This window comes from Urocampus carinirostris, chromosome 19 (assembly GCF_059441175.1).
Source record: "Urocampus carinirostris isolate Australia breed hairy pipefish chromosome 19, RoL_Ucar_1.0, whole genome shotgun sequence".
In the NCBI taxonomy this organism is placed as follows: Eukaryota; Metazoa; Chordata; class Actinopteri; order Syngnathiformes; family Syngnathidae; genus Urocampus; species Urocampus carinirostris.
The window spans coordinates 14,074,257-14,098,403 of NC_142367.1; the positions used below are offsets into that span (position 1 = coordinate 14,074,257).

The 24,147-nt window shown below is 39.7% G+C and overlaps 2 protein-coding genes across 2 annotated transcripts; one reads left to right on the forward strand and one right to left on the reverse strand.

The window, feature by feature from the left end:
- The first annotated feature begins 8,211 nt into the window (after nucleotides 1-8,211).
- On the forward strand, nucleotides 8,212-24,147 carry vstm4b (V-set and transmembrane domain containing 4b). Its single transcript, XM_088323147.1, has 8 exons — nucleotides 8,212-8,354; nucleotides 9,555-9,962; nucleotides 14,782-14,835; nucleotides 14,936-15,043; nucleotides 16,806-16,839; nucleotides 16,954-17,078; nucleotides 17,362-17,426; nucleotides 18,521-24,147. Exons 1-8 carry the CDS (start codon nucleotides 8,306-8,308, stop codon nucleotides 18,644-18,646), a joined length of 969 nt encoding a protein of 322 aa, XP_088179273.1. The 5' UTR covers nucleotides 8,212-8,305; the 3' UTR covers nucleotides 18,647-24,147.
- LOC148347404 (uncharacterized) lies at nucleotides 9,295-14,064 on the reverse strand. The gene is made up of 3 exons (XM_088323146.1): nucleotides 13,852-14,064; nucleotides 13,176-13,219; nucleotides 9,295-13,104 (listed from the first exon to the last, which is right to left on the reverse strand). Exons 2-3 carry the CDS (start codon nucleotides 13,213-13,215, stop codon nucleotides 12,401-12,403), a joined length of 744 nt encoding a protein of 247 aa, XP_088179272.1. The 5' UTR covers nucleotides 13,216-13,219; nucleotides 13,852-14,064; the 3' UTR covers nucleotides 9,295-12,400.

A 24,147-nucleotide genomic window follows, 5' to 3' on the forward strand; every position in this document is an offset into this window, starting at 1 on the left:
TTACCCTGCTGCCTCATGGGTCCTATTTTAGCCCTTCCTATACATAAGCTATTCTATTTTTATTTATTTCATGAGGTAAGTGCATGCGACACTCAAACGTGACTTTCATGCCTATGTTGAGCCATCAGAGTCCTGTGAGAAACTGAATTATTTCAGCCAAATTTTAAGAGGTTCCACACTTGGGATTTTTTTTTCAGTCCCATATGATTCAACAATAATGATTCCAAGTCTGATATCACCAGTACTGCCCATTTGATTCAGTTTTTGAGGACCTGGGTTTCCGGCCATTTCCTTTTTTGTCCTTTATCTATTGCAATATCAATGCCATTTCAGTCCGATATCAGGTACAGAATTTGTTCGTGTATAACATATCTGCAAAGTTTGGGTACACGTTATACACAAGTTATACCTGTGGTTTACGATATTGTAATAATTAATCAGTCGAAAAATATCGCTGACCACAATGGAAGAACATGCAATAGGAGTCGAATTTACGTCGCAACAGTGAGGGGGGTTTTTAAGGGTTATTGTTCTATCTTCATTATTCATTATCCATTATCCGTTATCGGTCAGTTCATAATACACTACAAAGCCTAGGAGCCGGGACACTTACTCTCAGCCAAAAGGCCAAACCCGCATCCTTACCACTAGAGCACCTGTAATATAGCTGCAATACAAAAAGGCATTTGCTTTTATCTCATTTTCACACTATTTTCATTCATGGTACCAGATACAAATGTTAGAGATTGGAGAGAACAGTAAGTCTTCCTGAAAGATATAAATGCAAAAAAGCACAAGTAGGAAAACATCTCAGTGTATCTGATGAGGAATCAGACATTGAAGGACACAAAATAATAAAATGTCGGTAGCGTGTTCATAGTTGAGAAATTTAAAAAATTAAGAGTGTGTGTTAAACGAGTGCATTATACACTAGTAAATGCAGTGCTGTAAAATAAGGTGCTTGGAGAATGCAGCAGGAGGTCGTGCCGGCCTTTGTTTATGCCGCCATGACTGACACCGGCATGTGTGGGCCTGCATTCGGTTGGCGATAAAGAAGCCACAGGAAACTTGGAACCAAAGGCGAATGGGTAAAGTGGCCTTCTGGACTTGACACGTACAGTGGAAGATATGAAAGTCTACTGGCACTCAACACTGAGGTCAAGGAGGGCAGCTAGGTAGATCACTGTGATCAACTATAACCCACTGCCCCCCCCAAAAATGTAATGCATTTTTCTTTACTCTCTTTATTAATTTTCATATCTCATGCTACTATGTTTTTCTTATTCATTTTCTATAAATAAGTAGATCTACTTAGCCAATTCCCCATATTGCCGGGGGTTCTGGTCCTCATTAACAACAGTAAACAAGGGATTACGGTATATCCTAAAATGAGAAATGAACTTCAACTTCACTATATTTTTATTATTTTTTTGAAACAAAAATACAAGAATACTTTAAATCAGTAAAATAATCAGCCAGTAAAAAAGAGATTTTTTTTTTCTTCAGCTGCCCATTCAATTAAGAAAAAACGCCCAAGTTGAAAATACAAGAAGTAATTAATTAGTGAATACTCAAGCCTTGGTTTTTATGGAGCAGCAATTTTCTGCAAAGATTTATCACCAATCTTAAAAAAACACATGTTATTTTTTGATTGAAATGTGAGTTTAATGCGAAAAAAGAATAATTTCATTATGATATTTTTAACTTTTTGTGTTTTGTATATCACTCAACTCATCAATAAGTTCATTATCTCATCTCATTAGCTGCACCGCTTATCATCAGTAGGGTTGCGGGGGTGCTGGAGCCCATCCCAGCAATCATCGGGCAGTGGGCAGGGGACACTCTGAACTAGTTGCCAGCCAATCGCCCTAGGGACAATTTGGACCGGCCAATCCACCTGAAATGCATGTCTTTGGAATGTGGGAGGAAACTGGAGTGCCCGGAGGAAACCCACGCAAGCACGGGGAGAACATACAAACTCCGCACAGTAAGGCCGGTAGCTGGATTTGAACCCACGCAGGAGGTTCCCACGACCTCAGAACTGTGCCGCACACGCGCTAACCACTGCTCCGCCGTGCTGCCCTAACTTCATTATAATATTTTTAATTTTTTGTGTTTTATATATTACTCAACTCATCAATAAGTTCAATGTTCATGTTCTAATTGTTTCTATTTGGAAATTGGGGTTTTGCTCCCCCTCATAAAACAGATGGTGATACCACATCTTCATCATCTGGTGGTCGTTGTTTTTCGGTGTAAAGCGCCACCCCCACTTTTCAGAGGTGAGCCAGACAAGTAGACGGGCACCAGCAGTTTAAAGTCTTAAATAAGCATGTGAGCTGTTGTTGACCTGCGTTGTCCTTTGTACATGTTTGTCTGTTCATGTGGAAGTGCCCTGAAAAAAATCTACAAACAAAACATTAACCTCAGATTGTTAGTTCAACACCGAATCTTATCGCCAACCTGACAATAATCTGATGCGAGCAACACTACGACCCTGATATCCTTCCTGTCTTCATACACAGCCCATTTTGTGACCTAATTACAATTTGTTGCAGAGACGGGAAGTGGAGGAGGCGAGCAAGCCAAAGAGAAACTGGGTCAGTCACTTCACCACCTTGATTGGGACAGAGCATTCATTTGGTTCATGCTGCCTTCAAGCAACGGCTGTGATTTTTCACTGTCACGTTTTCTAATGCCCACTGTTTTTGCTTTTTTTTTGAGAAATGGAATATGTGTTGATTGGATGTGGCCTCGGCCTCTTTCTGACTCTTTTTATTATTGTTATCAAATATTGTTCCATCAAAAAACACTTGCAAGACAAAAGGTGAGCTTTGTATTCCATATTTGCCGGACTACTAAGGTGGACTCGTGGTACTGTGGCCCTCGTCTGAGTGCACCCATCATCGCACTTTTTCATTTGTTCGCTGTTCTTGTGACGTATACGCAAGAGCAACTAGCACATTAAAATTTCTAGTGGTTTTCAGTTTAAAAGCTGCCTATACACTGTATTTTTTAACTTAACATGGTAAATGTATTAAAATGAAATGTTTTTGTCGTACTACATCTGGCTTCCAAAAACTAGCATACTTTTTCTTCTAAACCAAAAAGTCGTATTGCCTTTTACTCTAAAAACAAACTTCAGTGCTGTATTCTAAGGAAAAGCTAGCGTCTTCTGTTAACATAGAATTTATTCTCTGAAAACTAGCTTCTTCTTCTATGCAGAAAACTAGCGTTTTTTTAATGCGCTGACAGCTTGTTTGACATAGAATGTAGAGTTCTACTCCAAAAATGAGCTTCTTCTATGCCAAAAACTAACGTTTTCTCCCGGTCAAACAGCTAGCGTTTTATTTTCATCAGAACGCCATCTACTCCTAAAAGAGTAGTTCTAAAATAGTGAGGCTAAGTTAAGAGGACGTGGGCGAATTTGACTTGTGAGAACTTTTTTTTAAACTTTCCTAAAATAACGTTCAATTTCACCTCGCATATACTATGGCACCGTGGCATTTTCATTAGCAGAGTGTATTGTTTACATTTTGCCTCCATGCATTGCATTAAACACAGAATATGAGCATTGAGTATGAAGTGTAGACACAAGGTGTAACAGACCCTCAAGTGACCCTGTGAAAAAAATATTTAAGTCGGATGCAGAGACAGGCAAAGAGAGACTGGGTAAAGAGACAAACAAAAGACTCCTCCAGAAGGCTAAGACGAGGAAGTCTAAGGAAGCTTACGTAGCACTTCACTGTGACCACAGAGGGAGACGAGCAATTACTTGTGTGCTGAGTTAAAAATTGTGTTAGCGAACAAGTAAAATAAATAAATTACGCTGTCACTTAAACCAATACAACCGAAAGACACTGTTTTTAGGAAATATGTGCTGTAAAGGTGTAGATTGAGGTGACGTGTTACTAGCAATTTCGAGGAATCATTGTTTTGTCCACACCAATATTATGTGATCCGTTAAAAAAAAGATGGGGGGATGTAAAAGGATTTCTTCTTCCGGGGGGGGGGGGGGGTTGGGGCTTGACAGAAAATAACTGTGAAGCACTGTCCTAATACTTTTTGTAAACTAGGAACTAACATTGTCTTATGCGGGAAAAATGCATTTTTCAACATGCTTAACTGATTTTGCTACAGAGTTAAATAAATCACAAAAATTGACCTATACTCCAGTGCACCCTTTTTTTCCTGATTTGGACTTTATTCTGGAACAAATTATAATTTATAAAACAAAAAACAAAAAAGCAGTAGGGGATTAGCCTTGTAGCATCGAAACTTCGGCACAACTAAGGATTTCTTCTTCTCTTCGAATAACTTAAGAAACAAAACGGAAACAATAAGTGAAATTGCCCACCCTCAACTTTCAACCACAATATCTAGTTTCGCTATCTCCCGCCAATCAGCGGCCTGCAGCTGAGGTTTCCAGTGACACGCGATGTTAAAGGTCAATGGAGATGATGTGAACCCGACAAGAGCGGCATGCAAAAACTAAAGGTCGTTGAGGGCAGCCTGTCATTGGTTTACATTTCCCCACACGACTCCATGTTTACATACGCCGTGGTCACACCTAATCGTTTCTTTGCGGGGAAAAAAATAACTTGCATGTTTCTTATTTATGTCTCCATAGGTCCCAAGACCGCACAGCCTTTCTTCAGACAGGAGGAGCCGTGTCATTTGAAAACCGAATCAAAATCAACCAAACCCCGTAGAGACGTGTGTATTTGTGTCTTTCTGTACTGCTGCTCTACTGACACACATACTGCAGCCGCATTATTTGGCACTCTCAAGAGCAAGGAGGAGGGGAAAAAATGGTCTGCCACAAGGGGACAGCAGTATACTTGGAAAAGTTTTACAAGCAATTCAAATCTCTGTATGTTTCTTCATTTCGCCATCTTGTAGCACAGATATGTTGATAGGAGTGCTTTGGTGCCAACTTGTGCCATTTTGGTGCCATGGAACTAGGTTGAGTCCAGTTGAGTAGCTTCCTTTACATTGCTACAGGCCATGTTAAACGTGTCATTCATCTCTCTGTACTGTATTGTGTAACCACATAATAGTGTATAAAAAATGTTCTGATTTATTAAACAAACTTCTACCTCATTTCATGTCTATTTATTGTGAGAAAATACAAGTAGTGACTTATTGAGGTGCACTCTGAAAACTTTTGGGTTACAAATAACCCAAGTTTGATTAAAGGTGCTGTCTGAATTTGAACTTTTCTAATAGCTGACACCATCTTCTGGCATGAGTCATCATTGCAGCCTCTGTCAAGTTTCTTATGTTGCGTGTGCAAGTACATACATTTCTTAGCAGCGCTCAAATTAACTCTTTTTTTCTTTCCTTTTTTGAGGGTTTGTGTTTGGACTCTACTTGAAACTGGACTTTTCTTACATTTTTTAATGCAATATTAACAAAACAAAACAAAATTCAAAGACCCCTACCTCCCTTTCTCCTACCTATCTTTTTCCACGGCCTGAACAGCTTTGCTAAAAGTAGGAAAAAAGCAGAATAGTGATATGGAAAAAAAATCGAGGCCTCTTCTAGTTTGGCATGGTTAACACATACTAAATAGAATAGAATAGAATAGAATAGAATATACCTTTATTGTCATTGCTACAAAATGGGTTGAACATATTGTGACAACGAAATTGGACGTGGCACTCCAGGTTCACATTTAACAGTGAGGATGAAAAAAACAAAGAAGGTAAAGGAACAAAGAAGATAAGGTTATAATTTACACAATATAAAGGAACAAAAAAGATCAAGGTTATAATTTATTCAATATATACACAAGAAATGTGGGCATGTAGGATGTTACATACAGTTTTGGGATCGTATTAGTGCAATATGCGGTAGTGCAAAAAATAGAGAAAGTATTGTACTTAAAACTTGTTGAGGCTACCACATATCAGGGTGGGGGATGCTGCTGGAAATGTGAATTTCCCTTCGAGGATGAATAAAGTATCTATCTATCTATCTATCTATCTATCTATCTATCTATCTATCTATCTATCTATCTATCTATCTATCTATCTATCTATCTATCTATCTATCTATCTATCTATCTATCTATCTATCTATCTATATACCATACCTTTAAAAAATTTACCCAACGTCTTGTGTTATTTTGCAGAAACAACCCCCACAGAAATTGTTTAATGTTTCATTTTTTTGTACCAAATAATTCTGCAAAATATATTATTATTTGTATGATTTTTTCTAAAGATTTAAAAGGTTTGACTCAATATTACCAGGAATTGAAAATGTATTTTAATTGAAGAAAACAAAAAAAATGAAATATTGGTAAAATTGACCCTAGTAGTAATAGTTTTCGCTTGATGTCTTGCACATCCTCAATCGCAAACAGTCGGACTTATTGAATGGGTCCGCCAGACAGAGTTTGATGTTTTCACGGGTTTACACTAATTGTGTTGGATTTTCAAATGAAATAGAAATATGCAAGGCCTTGTCTTTTGTGTCTTAACCGTTTATTTTTAATTACTGTTACCTGGTGAGTGGAGGCCAGAGTGAGAACCTCACTTGATATGCACCCTTCAGAGATGGTGGGTGCACGTCCTAAACCTTAGGCAAAACGCAAGCGCCATTTCCTGGCAAAAATGAGCTCCAAAAAAAGCTCTTGAGTTTTCCTGAAAACCTGAAAGGAGTGCACCCTTATCTGGTGAGTAAAAGGCAGAGATAGGCTCCGAATGAACGCAATGTGACATCCAGGGATGGCCTGTGCACACTTAAAAGCATAACATATGATAGTACACTGTTGGCCAGCTGAAACAAGTTCCAGAGTATGCCTTATTTTAACTCTTACCCCTACACCTCGTGCTTTTCTCTAGCGCGTACTGGTCTTGTTTGTGCATCAGTGAACATTTCTTGTCGTAACTTAGCCCGCAACGTTAAACGACAGCCAAAATAAAGCTGATCACCATATTTCAACTGTCAATCACAATAACAATGAGGTAAACTTAACAGTCATCCAGAATGGTTGGCTTACTCGCGTTGTCCGGTTGTAGATTACGGGATAGGAACTATAAATTGTGTTGGTCCCATTTTTAAACCAATTGTGTAAAAAGATAATTTATTCAAATGAAGAGTCTTCAGCTGGTACAAAATGCCGCAGCAAGGCTTTTAACTAGGACAAAAAAGTCCGACCACATCACGCTGATTTTGGCTAACCTGCATTGGCTCCCTGTTAGCCTAAGATGTGATTTCAAGGTTCTCTTAGTATTATACAAAATCATACATGGACTTGCTCCCTTATATCTTTCAGATCTGATTTCCCCCTATGGCCCAGCCCGAAGCCTTCGTTCTGAGAGCGCCGGTTTTCTGGTGATCCCAAGAGCCAAGAAGTGTTCCGTTCGTTTGAGAGCGTTCTCCATCCGGGCACCGGTGCTGTGGAATGCTCTTCCCCCTGAGATCCGATCTGCAACCTCAGTGGAAATGTTTAAATCTAAGCTTAAAACTCACTTCTACTCTATAGCATATGAATAACCTATACTTTTTGTGGACAATATCTCTGTATTATTTGTGATTGCAACATCCTCTGCTGTCTGGTAATCCTGGAAGGGGGATACCACATATGCGGTCCCTTCTCAAGGTTTCTTCATTTTCCTCATGTTGAGGTTTTTTGAGTTTTTCCTTGCCCTCATGTTGGTTCCAGATCAGGGGATGATGTAATAATAGTCTGAAAAAATAGTCTGTGTAATAACCTGTAAAGCCCTTTGAGACTCTTTGTGATTAAGGGCTATACAAATAAAAATGACTTGACTTGAAATGAATGCTTTTTAGTCTAACTTGAATATTCCCAGGAATTCACAATGTGGTTCTCTGAGTCACACTGTCCCGGTGGGCACAGCGTCGGTGGCAAAACCAGTTTTTCGCGGCCTAAACCAAGGGCCACACGCAAGCGCACTCTTTGACCCTTGCCACCCCCTCTCAGCGCCAAAATAAAAGCTTTGAGAAGCTAGCGCCGCGCCGACTGCTCTCCACAGCTGGAAGTGTGATTAAGTCAGCGTCAAAACTCCACTGCACGCTCCTCGCCGCCTTCCATCCTACGCAGGAACTCACGTTTCCCTCTCACTTGCCAGATGCAAAGAATTTGTGTGTGTGTGTCGTTGAATTTCAGGACGGGGGAGGGCTTCCGAGCAGAATGCGCTGTTTCATATTACACTTTTCTGTTGGAGGAGTAAAGGGGGGCAGAAGATGAGGAAAAGGAGGCGGAGGAAAACTTTGTCATTCTTTGGCTCCAAAGCATTGGCGTTGAGTTTTATGGAGGCTGCAGTCGCGGAAAATGGTCTCTTCTGTGGTCTTGGCACTCCTGTTTCAAGCGCTGTATGGAGGTAGGAGAGACATACATTTCTGATGCATTTGGTGATCAGGTTATGAGTTAGGATAAATGGGAGAAGAGAGTATTATTAAAACATTGTTCAAATAATTTATGTTGAGTATTTTAGAGATGCACTGCTAGCACACTGTTGCATTGTCAAAGGTAGATCTATGTAGTTTCAATTGAGTTTCAACAACTAATTCATTCCTGCGTCAATAACACCTTGCAGAAAATTGGAAAAAAAAGTATATAGGTTTATATATTTGATACTGAGATGTTGATAAGTTTATAGTTTAATAAATACCGGTACTCAAAATAAGAGAAGAAATAAATGAATTTTGATCATTCAAGAACAGGAGAGGCCCGTACAAGATTTAAAAATCCAACCTCTTCTAAAGGTCCTCCCCAAACCCCACTTTTTTATTAAAATCTCCTTTTTTACAAAAAGCATATCAACCCAAAATAGAAGATGTATAAATCGAAGAACAGTAACATGACTGCCATATAGTGACGGTGTCTCTGTGTGCACTGTGACTGGCTGGAAACCTGTTCAGGGTGCCCCATGCCCACTGCCCGAAGATAACTGGGATGGGCTCCAGCACCCCCGCGACCCTACAGAGGATAAGCAGTGCAGATAATGGATGGATGCAAACAATGCACAAGTGCTCAATAACAGTCAAAATAGAGAACAACAGTGTGAAATAATGGTCTATATTTAGACCATTATTTTACACTATTATATATATGTATATATACATCCATCCATCCATTATCTGCACCGCTTATCCTCATTAGGGTCGCGGGGGTGCTGGAGCCAATCCCAGCTATCTCCGGGCAGTGGGCAGGGGACACCCTGAACTGGTATGTATATTTATGCAATGGACCTTTCTTTATCTCAGGGGTTATGTTCTAAAAACAACCTGTGTTAGGCAAAATTCAGGAGGCAGATACCATTGGTTTGATTTTTGTTTATTAATTTTTTTAAATTGCAAGAGAATTTGCAAATATGTAACATAAATTTGGCATACATATAATGTACATGTACATATTAAACAACAGCTTTTCAGACGCAAAGTTTGCAACGTCGAGACAATGTTTGGCCAATTAGAATTCAGAAAACGATGCAAATCAGAGAAGAAGCAAAACTGTGAAAAGTGGAGAGATTAATTCAAAGGGTCATCGTAATATTTTTTTTTTATATTTGTGTCGATAGAATTGTGTTCCGCTATCAACGTCACCATCACTCCGTCCCCCTGCACGGTGGTTCAAGAGGGCCAAAACGTTACGCTCTCCTGCACGGTGTCCCAACGGCGTCGCAATGCTGCCTTGCCCGTTGTGAAGTGGACATTTTTACCGGCGGGCTCGAACCGACCGGACGACGAACTCCTCATCGCACGGGTCAACATGAGGAAGGCCCGCTTCTATGGGAACTACACTAAGAGCTTCTCGTGGCCCAAGATGAAGCTGACTGTAGTGAAGCAGGGCAAGATCTTCGATTTGTTGATTTTGAACGTTTCAGAAAAGGACCGAGGTCTTTATATATGTCGGGTTCAAGAGTTCAAAAAGCAGCAGGAACGATGGAAGGCCTCGTCTAACTGTACGGCTATGACTGAACTCAAAGGTGAGCACTGAGCAGTAATACTAACACAGTTCTGCATATTTGTTCCCCAAGTCAAAGTTTCAAGCCGCACTGTACACTCTAAAATCAGTTGCGTCCCGAATGAAAAACAAGTTACTGCAATTTCTCGCCACTTCGTACTTCGCGGACTGTTGAAAAAGAATCTGTGATCATAAATCCCCAATAGCATATTATTGCGAGCGAGGTCCGGTCGTACGTACTTTTGTCTTTTTGGCCGTTCTTTCCACTTAAGAGTGAACTAAGCTTGTACGGACACGTTCCATTAACCTCGGTCGCATATTAATATGAGGATGGGTCATTAGAGCGCCTGTATGGCCAAAATCCATTATCCCCAGTCAACTTGCTGCAAACAGGGGACTGGAGATGGGCGGGAGGGCTGTTTCGCGGACTTTTGCATGTACCACTGTGGCTTCTGGTACCCATAAATGCGATAAACGAGGGATAAGGGTATATAAAATACAAAATCAATATAAAGATAGGTTCATCACTTACTTACGTACTCTCTTGCCGAGTAACTTGACCAGTTTTATCATGTTGGGCAGAGACAGCTTTTTCAGTCAGCGCAACAGGAGCATCGTCAAATGCTGTTTTGATCAAAGTTAAACCACATTTTACGCAGGTTAGCCCACTGAGATGGTGTACGGAGCTACAGATGTTGCTAAAGAGCTCCCAGATGTGAAGAAGCTGTGAGAGCTTTTTACGACGAACATTTTAGCGTTGCGTTAAATATGTCTTTATTAGTAAGACGCGTTAAAGATGACGTTGACCATGTGCCCTACGCTGTATGTACCGTCTGGGAAAACATTGAAATCAGACAAATAGGTTGGACAAATGTCTGGAGGTCTACAACTGGCAGGAGTCCTGCAATTTCTTCTTGCAAGCTAAATGCATTTCCCGGCTCTAGGTTTGGAACAGATAAATGTCATTGGTTGCGATCCAGTTAAATATAAAAGGATCATCCTTGGCAGAGCTGACAGAGAGGATCAACTTAAAGCATGACCAGAGTCAGTGAGAGGTTTTAGCGGTTCTTTTATTGACTCACGGAGCGGAACGGATGACATATGTGGCACTGAAAGCCTCTTCACTTTCATTTTGAAAAGATTGATTTGCTTTTATCACAAATTTATTATAAAGCAAAGATAGTTTTGGGGGATAAAACCTCAGATTAAATAATTATTTTTCAAAGTATATTTTTTTTCTGAGGACGTACGGCAGGATTAAACACAAAGAAATCCTAACCTGTATTTACCTATCATTAGCTGAGCATAGACAAAACGCTCTTTTTTTTCCTTTTATGCTTGCTGTCTCTAAAAACACTCTTCACCCAACACATGTTTCCATGTGATACTTTGGCCCTGTGACGCGGGCCAAGTCTGGGTCAGGCTACACAAAGACCCGAACGTGAGCTGTTGACATTGAACAGAAAGGATACAGAGAGGGACAAAAGAATATTGAAGGACGACAAAGCCGCTCTACATCAGTCAAACGTCCATGCTGATACTTTAACTCAGTGATACCCTGCCCCTGTGACTTTGGGGTAACTTGGGCCAAAGCCACTCTACATCAGACAAGCTGCCGAGCTGTTACTTTATTTTAATGTGTGAGACCTTAAACCCATGACTTTGGGGTAACTTGGGACAAGTCTGGGTCAGACTTCAAGTAGACCTGAATGTGAGCTGTTGACGTTGAGCACAAAGAAAGGGACAAAATAATATGGTAGAGTGACATAAGTAACTCCACATTGGAAACCACAGTAATGTTACTTTTTGAATCTAATGTCTTTGTGTGTTCTTGGGAAATTGTGGACTCCCTGTGGTCCAGTGACATCAGGTGACCAGGTGTTTCCTCAACCAGTCTCTCACACAAAAATTGCTAGGAATAATAAACAAGGCTTTGGTAGTAAAAGAGAGTCAGGACTCCTTTTGGCAGTAACATAGTCAGCTTTTGCAGTACATGCCATTTTGAAAGGGCCCTTTCAGGAAAGCTTCAATAATTTCTGAAAAGTTCTAGGGCAGCATGTCTCCCAATTGTTTTGGTTTGCAAGTATACAAAGGGTGCAAGTTGAATGGTAGATAATTATGTTCTGTTCAAACTGAAACTGTGGAAATCTGTACAAGTACAAGAAAAGAGCGAGTGATGAATGCACAAACTAATCATTCATCCGGTCTGGGTCCAGATGCCACCAGTGTTGGCTTTGTTAAGAGATCAAAAAAGTGCCATAGCACCGCCTTGATAATTGAAACTTTGTTCCTCTGATGGTTGACTTATTCATTCAGGTCTTTTAAAATCCCGTACAAAGTCTGACAAATATATGGTAGAATGACTCAGGCTGTCACTACTTCCGTGTCTGAAAATACAGTACTGTGAAATGTAGGATTTTTCCTTAATTGCTTTTGTCCCATAGTCATAGCCGCGGAATGTCATTCCAACGAACTATCACTGTCAACTTGAGCAGCACCTCCTAAGATTTCGTCCGTCCCTATTCCGTGCAATTCGACAAAAACCTCCTGCTCAATATTGCCGAAGGAAAAGGGAAAGATGTCCATTGAGATGTTAAATTCTGGATTTTCGCTTCGTAGGCTAGTAGCATCGCTGCCGCTGTCCTCGTATATCACGTCGCTGTCCTCATTATCTGCGTCGTTTTCGGCGACGGCTTGGTCGTTTTCGTCTGGGCCTTCGTTATCGTCCTGAAGGCTGGCCTCACTGGCACTGTCACGGTTTTCGTTGTTGTTACTGTTGTCACTGATATGTTCGATATTAGCAATGTTGTCTTCATCATCAGCAACAGAACCTTCATTATTGTTATCGTCTTCATCATTGTCATTGCCATCTTCAATTATAGGAAAAATGTGTCTATTATTGTTATCATAATCTTCATCATTTTCATTACTGGCAACATTATCACCGTCATCGTCATTTTCTCCACTACTCTGATTTTGCTCTGTGTCTTGACTATTCCCCTCACTTTCTTCTGTGGTGGCATTGTTTTCGTTGTCATTGTCTCCGGCGGGCCTTGGGTCAACCTGTAAGGAGATGGTCACTTCTCGACCGTTGACACAAACGCTGACCCTAAGGGCTCCCAGATTCGGCGCTCCTCGTCCTCGTCTTCGTCGAAAACGACGACCTGTAAAAAAATTTAAAAACCTATAATCATTTTAAACGCTAAGCGTAGCTGTTCCAAGTCCTTGCACTTACGAATTGGACCGTTGTGTTGCCCGTCACCTTGTACCTCCATTTTTCTAGAAAACAAAACAAAACAAGCAACAACAAAATGGTTGCTTTAAACCCCATACAGTGGTCTGCGTAAGGTTTATTCGAAGCTTGATTTTGTACATATATATATATATATATATATATATACCACAGCCATATCCCCCTAGTGGAAGGTGGCTAGAGTCATTTCTGACTCTCTTTGGGAGATTGATTCAGAGGAGGGGATTCCCAGCCCCCTCGCTCAACCCAACTGAGGTGTTGGGAGTCATTAGGTGACCAAACCCCCCAATTCCAACCCCTAATGCTGAACGCCAAGCAGGGACGCAACGGGTACCAATGTTTAAGTCTTAGGTATGACTCGGCCGAGGCTTGAACCACAAACCTCCCAGTTTCGGGGCGGGCGCCATACCCCCAAGGCCACCGAGCTCGTTGATTTTGTACATAGTTAGGGAATATGAAACCCATTTAAAGAACTGTTAACATAAATCTTGATGGGATTCTTTACCCATTTCAAAACATACAGAAAAAATAATTGGCCCCACACCAAAGCCATGTGACATCAGACTCTGACATCGGATTCCATTATTGCATTTATGTGCATTTACTCCCCTACCCAATGCCCAATGGCAGGCGTGTAGAAACAACCGTATCAGCTTACCTTGGATTCAAGGAACTGGTCTGTAAAACACCTGTTTACAAAGCATTGGGTGGTGAAATTCGGATTCCTCACGCAGCTTCTGCAGTACTTTCGAGCTTATCATGGTTTTGCAGGAATGTGCGCTCCTTTGAGATCAATGTATTACTGTTTTCAGGAACGGCATTTTGGTTAGAGTAGAGACCAACCTGCAGTCTTGCAGTGCAGCAGCTTTAATGTAACTCTATGGCATCATTCACTATTTGTTTGTAATGCTTCATGAGATCATGACATATGATCTTATCATTGTGATGAAATTTGTGTTGTTGAATGTGATGTCATTTTTAGATGTTGGGGGTCCTAGGGACACTTTGGATTGGCATTGTGTCTTTTTTGGGAATGGCTTTGATGGATTCCCAATCTGGTTGCCAATGGGTAAAGGAGACTGAATATGGCATTAATCTGTTCTGAGGTGGGGATCACGAAGTGAAATTTCTGGATAGCGAGGATATCGAAACATATGGTAATTAGCTCAGTACCCCTGGTACCCAAATTTGTCCTACAGTGGGGGGAATGCTGTAAAAGGGGCACAAAAACTGTCTCATTCCATACTGTAAAGTGAAAATATCGTAAGCCGAGGACGCTGTATCCCAGGGGTCTTCTGTATATGCACGATTGTCTGGAATGTTTTTAATAGTCCAAATAAGCATCACCTTCAATTTAATGCAAGTATTCGTCAATTTTAAAGGGCTATTGTTCATTAACAATCTACAATAATAAAATATTTTTTTTTACCGTAGAACTAAACTAGAAACCACAATTGGTGGTAGCGGTGCTAAATGTAGCTTTTGTTTGAATAGTAAATTTAGTCTGGCAGCAAGGAAGCCACAGTGATGACTACGGACTTTACTTTTTTTTCTCACCCTATGTGTTTTTTTACCCCGTTTCCTGCAGTACATGTGTTTCCGGCCACCGAAGCCAAAGACAGCCTTTGGAGCTTGTTTGAAGGTACGTTATTGTATCAAAAATAGCCCAACCAAAAGGATATACTTCTTACTAAAAGGGGAAACATCCCTTTTTAACTTCTGTTTTTCTTTTCATATTTCAGATGTGTACCTTTGTGCTGTACTGATATGCATCGTGGGCCTGCTGTGCTTGTGCATGTTCACACTGACCGTAACATGCCAGTGTATACACAGGAAACAGCGGTTAAAAGGTGAGGGCCCCTTTACAACAGGCCTGTACTCTATATTAAGTCTTCAGTTTATGTTACATTAAAACCCCAGTGTGGGTTGCATAGCTACCCCTAGTGGCCAAAAGTCCACAGTTAAAGACCAGGTCGAAACATTTGTTGGCCTGGAGAGGAATTAGTGCCTCCAGGCTGTACTTGCCCAAGACACACCCTAGGAAACGGTGCCCACAAGACCATGGTGGTTAAGGAATTCACCCAAACCAGTGTTGGAAAACTATTCCGTTCGTTTAAATTAAACACTATCGATTTCAATCATAAACATAATCACATGTACTGATTCATAATTATGAATTTCTTAGACTTGTGGGTTTAAATATTTGTCATTATACAACAAGACTTAAATAAGCTGACATGTTTGGTGGCCATTTTCTTACTACAGAATCCCGAATGAAATTTTTTTCAAAGGTTGCTTGTCCTGATTGTGCTTTGAAGCACTTAAAACCAACTTATATTTCGCATCTGTTTGTGATGGTCATCAAATCTCCTCATTAAAGCGCTAATATGTAATATTTGACCACTGGATGGCACTGTGTTGTCTGGTACAAAAGACGGCCAGTTATACACGGCAGAGTTTGGATGCCGGAAGAACATGGCGCAGATCCAAGAAGGGAATCCACGGTGAAAAAGTAATAGAAAATTCTCAAACCTGTGATTATTTTCTCATCTCATCTCATTGGCTGCATCGCTTATCCTCAGTAGGGTCGCGGGGGTGCTGGAGCCCATCCCAGCAATCATCGGGCAGTGGGCAGGGGACACCCTGAACTGGTTGCCAGCCAATCGCAGGGCACACAGGGACAGACAACTCTCTCGCCCATTCACACCTAGGGACAATTTGGACCGGCCAATCCACCTGAAATGCATGTCTTTGGAATGTGGGAGGAAACCGGATTGCCCGGAGGAAATCCACGCAAGCACGGGGAGAACATACAAACTCCGCACAGTAAGTTCGGTAGCTGGATTTGAACCCACACAGGAGGTTCCCAAAACCTTAGAACTGTGCCGCACATGCGCTAACCACTGCGCCGCCGTGCTGCCTGTGATTATTTTATTTTAATTAATACATTTTTGCCTTGTATTCAAATCAATCAAATCAGAAAATCTTTTTTTTATCCTCACAGTAAAATGTGAAACTGGGGTGCCACGTCCAATTTCGTTGTCACAATATGTTCAACCCATTTTGTAACAATGATAATAAAAGTTTATTCTATTCTATTCCAATGGGTTTTTGTCACTAGAAGGCACTCTGACTTTTCTTCTACTATTTCCTTCTTCAGCCACTCATGATAGCCACTTGGCCACAGGCTATTGCTCGCCACTACCCAATAGTGTTATTGTTAGCCACTTCTGCTTCGCCTTTCAGTGGTCCCCGCCTGCCACAGTTGGTCATTAAAGCAAAAATTGCTAAGTTCTGTGATTCAAAGTCCAGACTTGCAACAAATTATTTTACTGGCCTTTTTTTTTCTTCTCCCGCGAGACACTAAAGTTAGCTGTTATTTGCTCATTTCAACTACTCTTGGAGCATCAAGCTCAATTGGTCCTTTGTTGTCACTTACGAGGATTATTACAAACTGTCACTTTAGATCCTATTACCAAGTGGACTAGTTTGCAAATAAACACATTCACACCCATCTAGTCAAGTGAAAATTGATAGATCATCTATAATTGTCAGTAGCATCGAATGTGACACAAAATGTGATTTTCTCAATTTTTTTTCGTTTCATTACAGATAATTACCACTTGGTCAAAAGCTCTCGTAATAGGTAAGGTAACGCAAACACTTGCCCAAAATATAGACCTTTGTTTCCGACACAGCAAAAGAAAAGGAGTCAATTTATGAACGATAACAGTAATTCTCCAACTTGGTTCCATCGCAGCTCAGGAGACACCGTCACAAGTGTGGCCAGTTTGTCTCCTTCCTTGCCTAAAAAGGAGAGGAAATACAGGAAGAAAAGAAGTCGAGACTACCAAGAGGAAATACCACCGGAGATACCAGCAAAAGGTATCTCTTCCCGAAGTGATGGACTGTTATTTGTTCTGAAAAACTTCAGTTTATCGTGCGAATCATTCAGATTTGCTATTTCATCATATTCAAAACAATAATAGATAACGGAAATGTGAATAATGGTGGCGCAGCAAAATTTGATGGTTTGGGACTTCCTGACCAGAAATTGCTGATCGTTGCTTTTTCTCACAGCCGCAGCTTATTGTTCTATTTTTATATTGTCACCATTTTAAACTGAAGGGTAAAAAGAAAAAAAAACACATTTATTTCACCCGTGCAGTTCCCATCGGAGACAAAGAGAGGAAACCCAAGCTTTTGAAACCACAACCAAGGAAAGTCATTTTGGTGAGTACAAATCTTGTTTTCTTCTGCTCATCCCCACAATTTTATTATTTATTCTCAATGACTGGAAAGCCTTCAATTAATCACTGACAATTGTTTTGCGTCACTATTGTAATGACTACAAAGTCAAAAGATCACCGGGATACAATATTCATTTGTTTGACGTAGGGATAGCAAAGTGAAATTGCCGTATAGCGGAGGAGAGAGGCCTACGGTTAAATCCGCCGAACTGCCAATACTTCAGATAAAAATACATGAAAATTTAAAAAATATATTTTTTGTGGGTGATACCCTCAGAACATTTCATTGCTTTAACAGCCTTCTTATTTTTAATATTTGTCCCGATCGGCGATTGGTTACTGCCATGCATCTTAGCAAGGGTGGCAATTTCACGTCCCTTCTTTGTATTCCTCGATAAAATGTTTACAAACAGTTTTTTCCCAAGTGCTGTCTGAATCTTTAATAATTGTAAATTGTAATTTCTGTTTTTTGTTTTATATTCTGAATGTTGAATGTTGTTATATTTTTAAATTCTTACTTGAGCCGAGACAACGAGACAATTTCCGATGATTTTTATGTGAAGATTATTGGTTGAATAAACTATAAACATAAACATAATTGCAAGCTCCATTTCCATGGTTATCATGGTTTGCTTCTCCATTTAGCATTACTGCAAATCTTGGAACCCGTAGCGGAAATATAAAGTGAAAATACAGTATTGTATTTTCAATTTGCAAAGTCTTCACGAAGTCTAAACTTCATAAAGGGAAAGACATTGTGGGAGGTAATTAATCCAATTCCAAATTGGCATTTTTTTTATGCTTTGACGGAAACCACTAGAACACCAGTATTTTATATGACGTCAATCAATAGCCGGCTGGGTTCTTGGACATGTAACTACATACGCACAAAAGGTTTTTTGGCCACGCAAAATATTTTTGTTGTTGTTGCTGTGACCAGGGGTTGAAAAAGCATCTTATTGCACATTGTACCGGGAAAAAAAGTTGTAAAGTGGGGTCTCCATGTCCTGGGTGTCAACTGTATTAGGAGGTCCTAATATTAATACTCACCCATTCTTCCTCCCAATATTTTCCCAGCCCAAGATTGTGGAGGAGAACCTGACTTATGCCGAATTGGATCTGATGAAGCCGATCCCCGAAGCCAAGGCGTCTCGTAACGGCACGGTGTACGCACAGATACTTTTTGGGGAACAGCAGCTATGAAGGACAAACTGTCCTGGCCTAATTATGCCTTATGTAAATAGGGTTGTTTATTTATGGTCTGTTGTGTCCATCTGTAATTACTGTACATATAATTTTATACAAACTTTGACGGTCAAGTTTACATTTGGGAGGTGGCGGCATATCGACGGGCTCGTTCCGAGAACACGAAAATGGATTAGGTTATCATAGACGACTTTAATAGTTTAGACATTCCATTTGTGTGGTACACACATACCACATACCGTGGCAACAACGACTCTTGAGAAGCAAGACGGTTTTACTATTGTTATTTTCAGTTAGCGTCCACGCAGTGGCACAATACATATAGTCTTGTTTTTGTGTCTGCTTATGTTAGCACACAGTTCATCTTTAATTGTTTGGCATTCACGGTTTTGGGTACGCAAATTGAGACGGACAGGTTTTTAATGTTGGCTTCAAGCATTTTCTCGAGCATAGGGAGAAAACTATCCTTAAAATCAGACATATTGTTGTGTATTCTATGTCCATCTATGTTTAAAGCTTTAAAAAGGTTTTTATGTTAAAGTTAAAAGTTTCAATCTTAAACTCAGAGAGACAGGAGGTTATAATTAAGTTTACCATTAACGTTTTAAAGCTGCTTTAACTCAAGGTTATTGAATAAACACATCTCAGATGTTAAACCTGCTTTAAAGCATTAACTTTCGGGTTAAAGGTTTTGGTCATTATCTGAGTCGAAAATACTTTTTAAAAATATTACCATTAAAACTTTAAGGGACTGTTTTTTTATATTTAGTGCCTCCTAGTGGTACTAAAAAACGTTAATTCAGTATTTAAAAAATCACATGGACGCTTGGGTTGAAGCAGGCATGTCAAAAGTTTGGCCCTGGGGCCAGTTACGGCCTGTGATTGAATTTTTACTGGCCGCGGACTCTGTCATTAAATCAGTAATGTGTGGCCCGCCAGTAACATTGACCGCAGTATAAAATAAATTTGTACCAAAAAATTTAAAACATCACTAGAAGCCCTTTAACCTTGCTCTTGGCTTTCTGTGAGAATTTTAGCCCACCGAATTTCCGACGTGGTGACAGTAAATTTTTAAAAAAAAAGTTGACTGCGAGGGCTTCCAGGACAAGAGATAAATTTGATTTTTTTTTAAACGACATTAGAAACAACTGGGTCTCCCTAATTTGTTTTCAAAGAATATAATTTTAAGAGGCACTGCCAGGGAAAAAATACCGACTACAAAGAGCTAAGAGCTTACCGAAAACGAACGCTGTGAAAGGGTGAAGCGACTGGAAGCTGTTTTAACGGCACAGCAGCGCTTTTTTACAATATCCTGCGAGTCAAATGCAAATGCATTCAAAGGCGAGCTACGAAGTCGCGCTGCTGATCACCAAGCACTTCAAATCTTTCACGGAGGGTGAATTTATTAAAGACTGTTCAAATAATGCCTAGCTGAATAGTCGTCCCTCACACATTTTAAACTTACCAAATCTGGCCCGCTTTCTGAAAGCTCTGGACACCCCTGGGTTAAAGTTTTACAACAATAACTCAGAGTTAAAGCTAATTATTTATAACTTTACCAATAAATCGTTAACGCTCCTTTAAGTCAAGTTAATTAAACCAGCTTAAACTGAAATGCTAAACCTGTTTTAAATTCTTAATTCAGGGTTTGTGCCGCTTTGAAGCTATAAATCCAGATTTAAAGCTTATTTTTAACTCTATTGTTAAAGCTTTTAAGCTGCTTAAACCAATTTCAAACAAACCATCTTAAACTAAAATGTTCAACAAGCTTTAGCTCAATGTCATGCAGCTTTAAAGGTAAAGCTCCTAAGTTAAATATAGTTATTTTAAACTCTAATTTCCAAGCTTAAAAGCTGCTTTATATTTAGTTAATCAAACCAACTTAAACTAAAATGTTTAATCTGCTTTAAATCCTTAACTCGGGGTTTATGATGCTTTAAAGCTAAAATATCAGAGTTAAAACATTATATCTTTTAACGTTGACCGCTCAAACATTTAACAAAAATAGAACAAGTATAAATATGAACGGCAGCGCAGTGGTTAGCGCGTGTGCGGCACAGTTCTAAGGTCTTGGGAACCTCCTGTGTGGGTTCAAATCCAGCTACCGGACTTCCTGTGCGGAGTTTGTATATTCTCCCCGTGCTTGGGTGGGTTTCCTCCTGGCACTCCGGTTTCCTCCCACATTCCAAAGATATGCATTTCGGGTGGATTGGCCGGTCCAAATTGTCCCAAATGATTGCGATGTAATGTTTCTCTTTCCAAAAAAACTGACAAGCCCGACACACCAAACACAAATTTGAGTGCGACATTTCAGGAGCTTTGCTCCCCAGCGCGTTCCTGGCCCTTATCTCGCCACGCAACATCTGTGCACCGTCTGTTTGTGTGTGTCACACTGCAATTTACGCTCACCACAAGTCAAGACAGTTGATACCGAAGTAGCAATTAGCCCTTAGACTGCAACCGTCGCGCTGTCAACTTTGTCACTCGCTTTCATCTTGCCTTTCAAGAACCAATTTAACAGCGAGGGGAGCCCGCCGACAAAAACAGGCCTGCGGCTACTTGAGCGATAAACTTTTGCAAATGTTGCGAAACTGGCGGATTATTTCAGCTGATTCTTTTCTTTTTTTTAGAAACGCCGTGTGGTAATCCCGGCATAAATTCGTATCGCTCTCAAATTTCCACTTCGGTTTTTGGATGGAGGCATGGAAAAGCAGCAACTGAATTTGAAAGCCAGATGCAAAGGCAATACATTCTTTCCCTCTTTGCATTTTTTCAATAAAGTGGCAAATAGAGGGCTAAGGATAACCTAATTTGACTCACGACTGGAATGGGGTTAATTAAACCCAACTTCCTGGGTTGTTTTGCTCAAACAACACCCTACATTCTGGTAGTTTAGTACATAAAAGCTTTCCCCAAATTACGTTCGTCTTGTTTTTTTTGTTTCTTAATGGGTGTTTTTGTTTAACCCATTCACTGGCTACCATTAAAAAAAAAAATCTCAGACATTTATGAGATTTTCACTATCTTTCAAAGACCCCTAAATGTGTTAATATGCAAAAAATAATAATAAAAAAACTTTCCAGTGCAAAACAAAATGGAGGGAGGGATGATCGGAATTTTGTTTTTTGGGGGGGATCAGAGTTAGTAAATAAAAAAATAAAAAAATGATATGAAAATGCATCTTTAGCATTAAGTGACTTTAATTCACTCTCAAATTCAACAATGTTGACATAAATAACTTTTTCCTGAATTGGTAAAAAACAAGAAATTGGATGATATAGGACATACAACTCCCCAAAACTACCTAATTGTTTATAAGACAACACTTAGCATCTTTGGGATTGAGTGACTTACACCTACTCCAAAAATTGGAAGACTTTGCTTTGAATAAACCTTTTGAGTATTGATCATTAAGTTACAAACAAACACAAATATTGGGTCACATAGGACAAGAAAAATGCCCAAAACTGGCTAATTATATTTAACGACCCCTTGCGTCTCTGGCATTGACTGACTTAAAATCACTCTAAAAATTGGCAGTTTTCCTTCAAAAATGGTTTCATGAATTATGTTGAAAACAAACCAAGAATGTGGGTAATATAGGAAAGAAAACTGTCTAAAACTGGCTAGATATATGTAAGACAACCCCTTGCGTCATAGGCATTGAGTGACTTAAAATCACTCTAAATATTGGTCATTATATTAAAAAGTAAAATCAAGAAGTCAGATCATATTGCTCCAAAAAACACCCAAAACTTGATAATTATATGCCTGACAATCTCACTAAACCTTTTTTTTTTTTTTTTTTTTTTTTTGAGATCATTCTTTTTTGTACGAAAACATATTTATTTCACATTGAATTCAGGTTCATGTGTTTAAAACAAACTAGGATTAATTTGCTTTCGAAGAACATTAAAGATTGCAATGTTTTAGACAAAATACCCCAGAAAACTGTACCTTAACTAATCCAAGTCATAAATCAGTCCCATTCTGACGCAGTTTGGGCTATTATAACGTTCAAAATTATTTGAACTTTGATTGTGTGCCAACAATCCGTCTAATTTTGCACAGTTCTGAAAAATGTATGCCAGTTCCCTGCCGTTTTTGTGTTCTCAGCTGCAGGCCAACGTCACCGCCTATTGTTTCGGCAACAGATGATGTGAAACGCCGCCTAGTCTTTCGTAGGCAGAAATCGTTTTCAAACTGTGAAATGTAAAGTTTCTTCCAGAACCGCAACACTCTTAATGGTGATCTGCTAACAAGGACCATGTGTGTGATCGTAGGCCTCTTTTGCGTCTCGGCTTTCGGAATCCAAAAGTGCGTCAGTATGTTCTCTAAAACAGTGGTTCTCAACTGGTCTGACTTCTGGACCCACCATTCCACCCTTATGAGAAGCTGCAACCCCAATCGAGAAAAAAAAATCCACTTCTCTAATTTGCTGGAATTTAAGGATTTTGCACTTTAAAACGGAAATAAGAGAATCTAAAAACTAAAAGACCACCAGAACCAAAACGACTTCAAGTACCTTATATACTGGCATATAAACGTAATTAGCGTATAAGCGACGACCTAATTAATAAAACGTTTACCGAATTAAAAATAGTTATTAATTAATGGAGAGAATAAAGATTAATATACTGGTAAAAAGCAAACCATTTACAGTACCTTCCAGAAGTACATCAATGGCACACTATTTTTGTATTCTGCAATCATTTTTCTGTCCGATTTGATTGTTGTCACTTTTTTCCACGTTTCTTTACATTTATCACAAACTTTTCTGGGATCCATTATGATGGGAAGAAAACCAACAAAATCACAATAAAATGAGACGTGGTCCTTATCAAGAGACACTGATTAACCGAAAGGCTAGAAGAGATCGGGCGGGGAATAATTGCCATCTACTGTTAAGAAGTGTAGTTGACCCTATGTATTTCCTTCTTCTTGGCATTATTTTGCCAAGGCAATGGCCCGCAACCCACTGAAAATTGGTATGCAACCCACATTTAAGTCCCGACCCACCAGTTGAGAAACGCTCTAAAATCCCATATCTTTTGATTTTCTTTAAAGGGACAATGTGTATTATTTGACCACTAGATGTCACTGTATTGTGTCATGCAACCTAAAACGAGTGCTACAAAGTGAAAGAAAGACTACAAAAAAATCAAAGTAACCAAACAGCACAGTTTTTCTTACGTTTTTGACTACCCTTTTGCAAAGTTTTTAGTTATAACGATTTTACCACTAGGTGAAGCTAAATAATACCCACTTATCCTTTAAGTTTGAAATTTTCTTGTGATCTTTTGTATGGATTGTAGCTTATGACACAGTTGTTTTTTTAATATCCAACAGGGAGGAAGAAGTGCAATAAGAAGTCTGAAAGGGCTTCTTGTTTGATTTATTACCTCAGTATTTTGCAGACGAAGTGCGGCCTCAGTTGTTTGTTTTGTGAAGTATGTTGTGAAAAGGTCAATAAAATATGCCGTCGAGGAAAAACTTGA

Bases quoted from the DNA above. Each gene is read 5' to 3' on its own strand.
- vstm4b (XM_088323147.1), top strand. From the start codon at position 8,306: ATGGTCTCTTCTGTGGTCTTGGCACTCCTGTTTCAAGCGCTGTATGGA. The intron at 8,355-9,554 runs GTAGGAGAGACA...TTGTGTCGATAG, and splicing joins GTTTCAAGCGCTGTATGGAG to AATTGTGTTCCGCTATCAAC. The intron at 16,840-16,953 runs GTAAGGTAACGC...GTTCCATCGCAG, and splicing joins GTCAAAAGCTCTCGTAATAG to CTCAGGAGACACCGTCACAA.
- LOC148347404 (XM_088323146.1), bottom strand. From the start codon at position 13,215: ATGGAGGTACAAGGTGACGGGCAACACAACGGTCCAATTC. The intron at 13,105-13,175 runs GTAAGTGCAAGG...ATTTTTTTACAG, and splicing joins GCAACACAACGGTCCAATTC to GTCGTCGTTTTCGACGAAGA.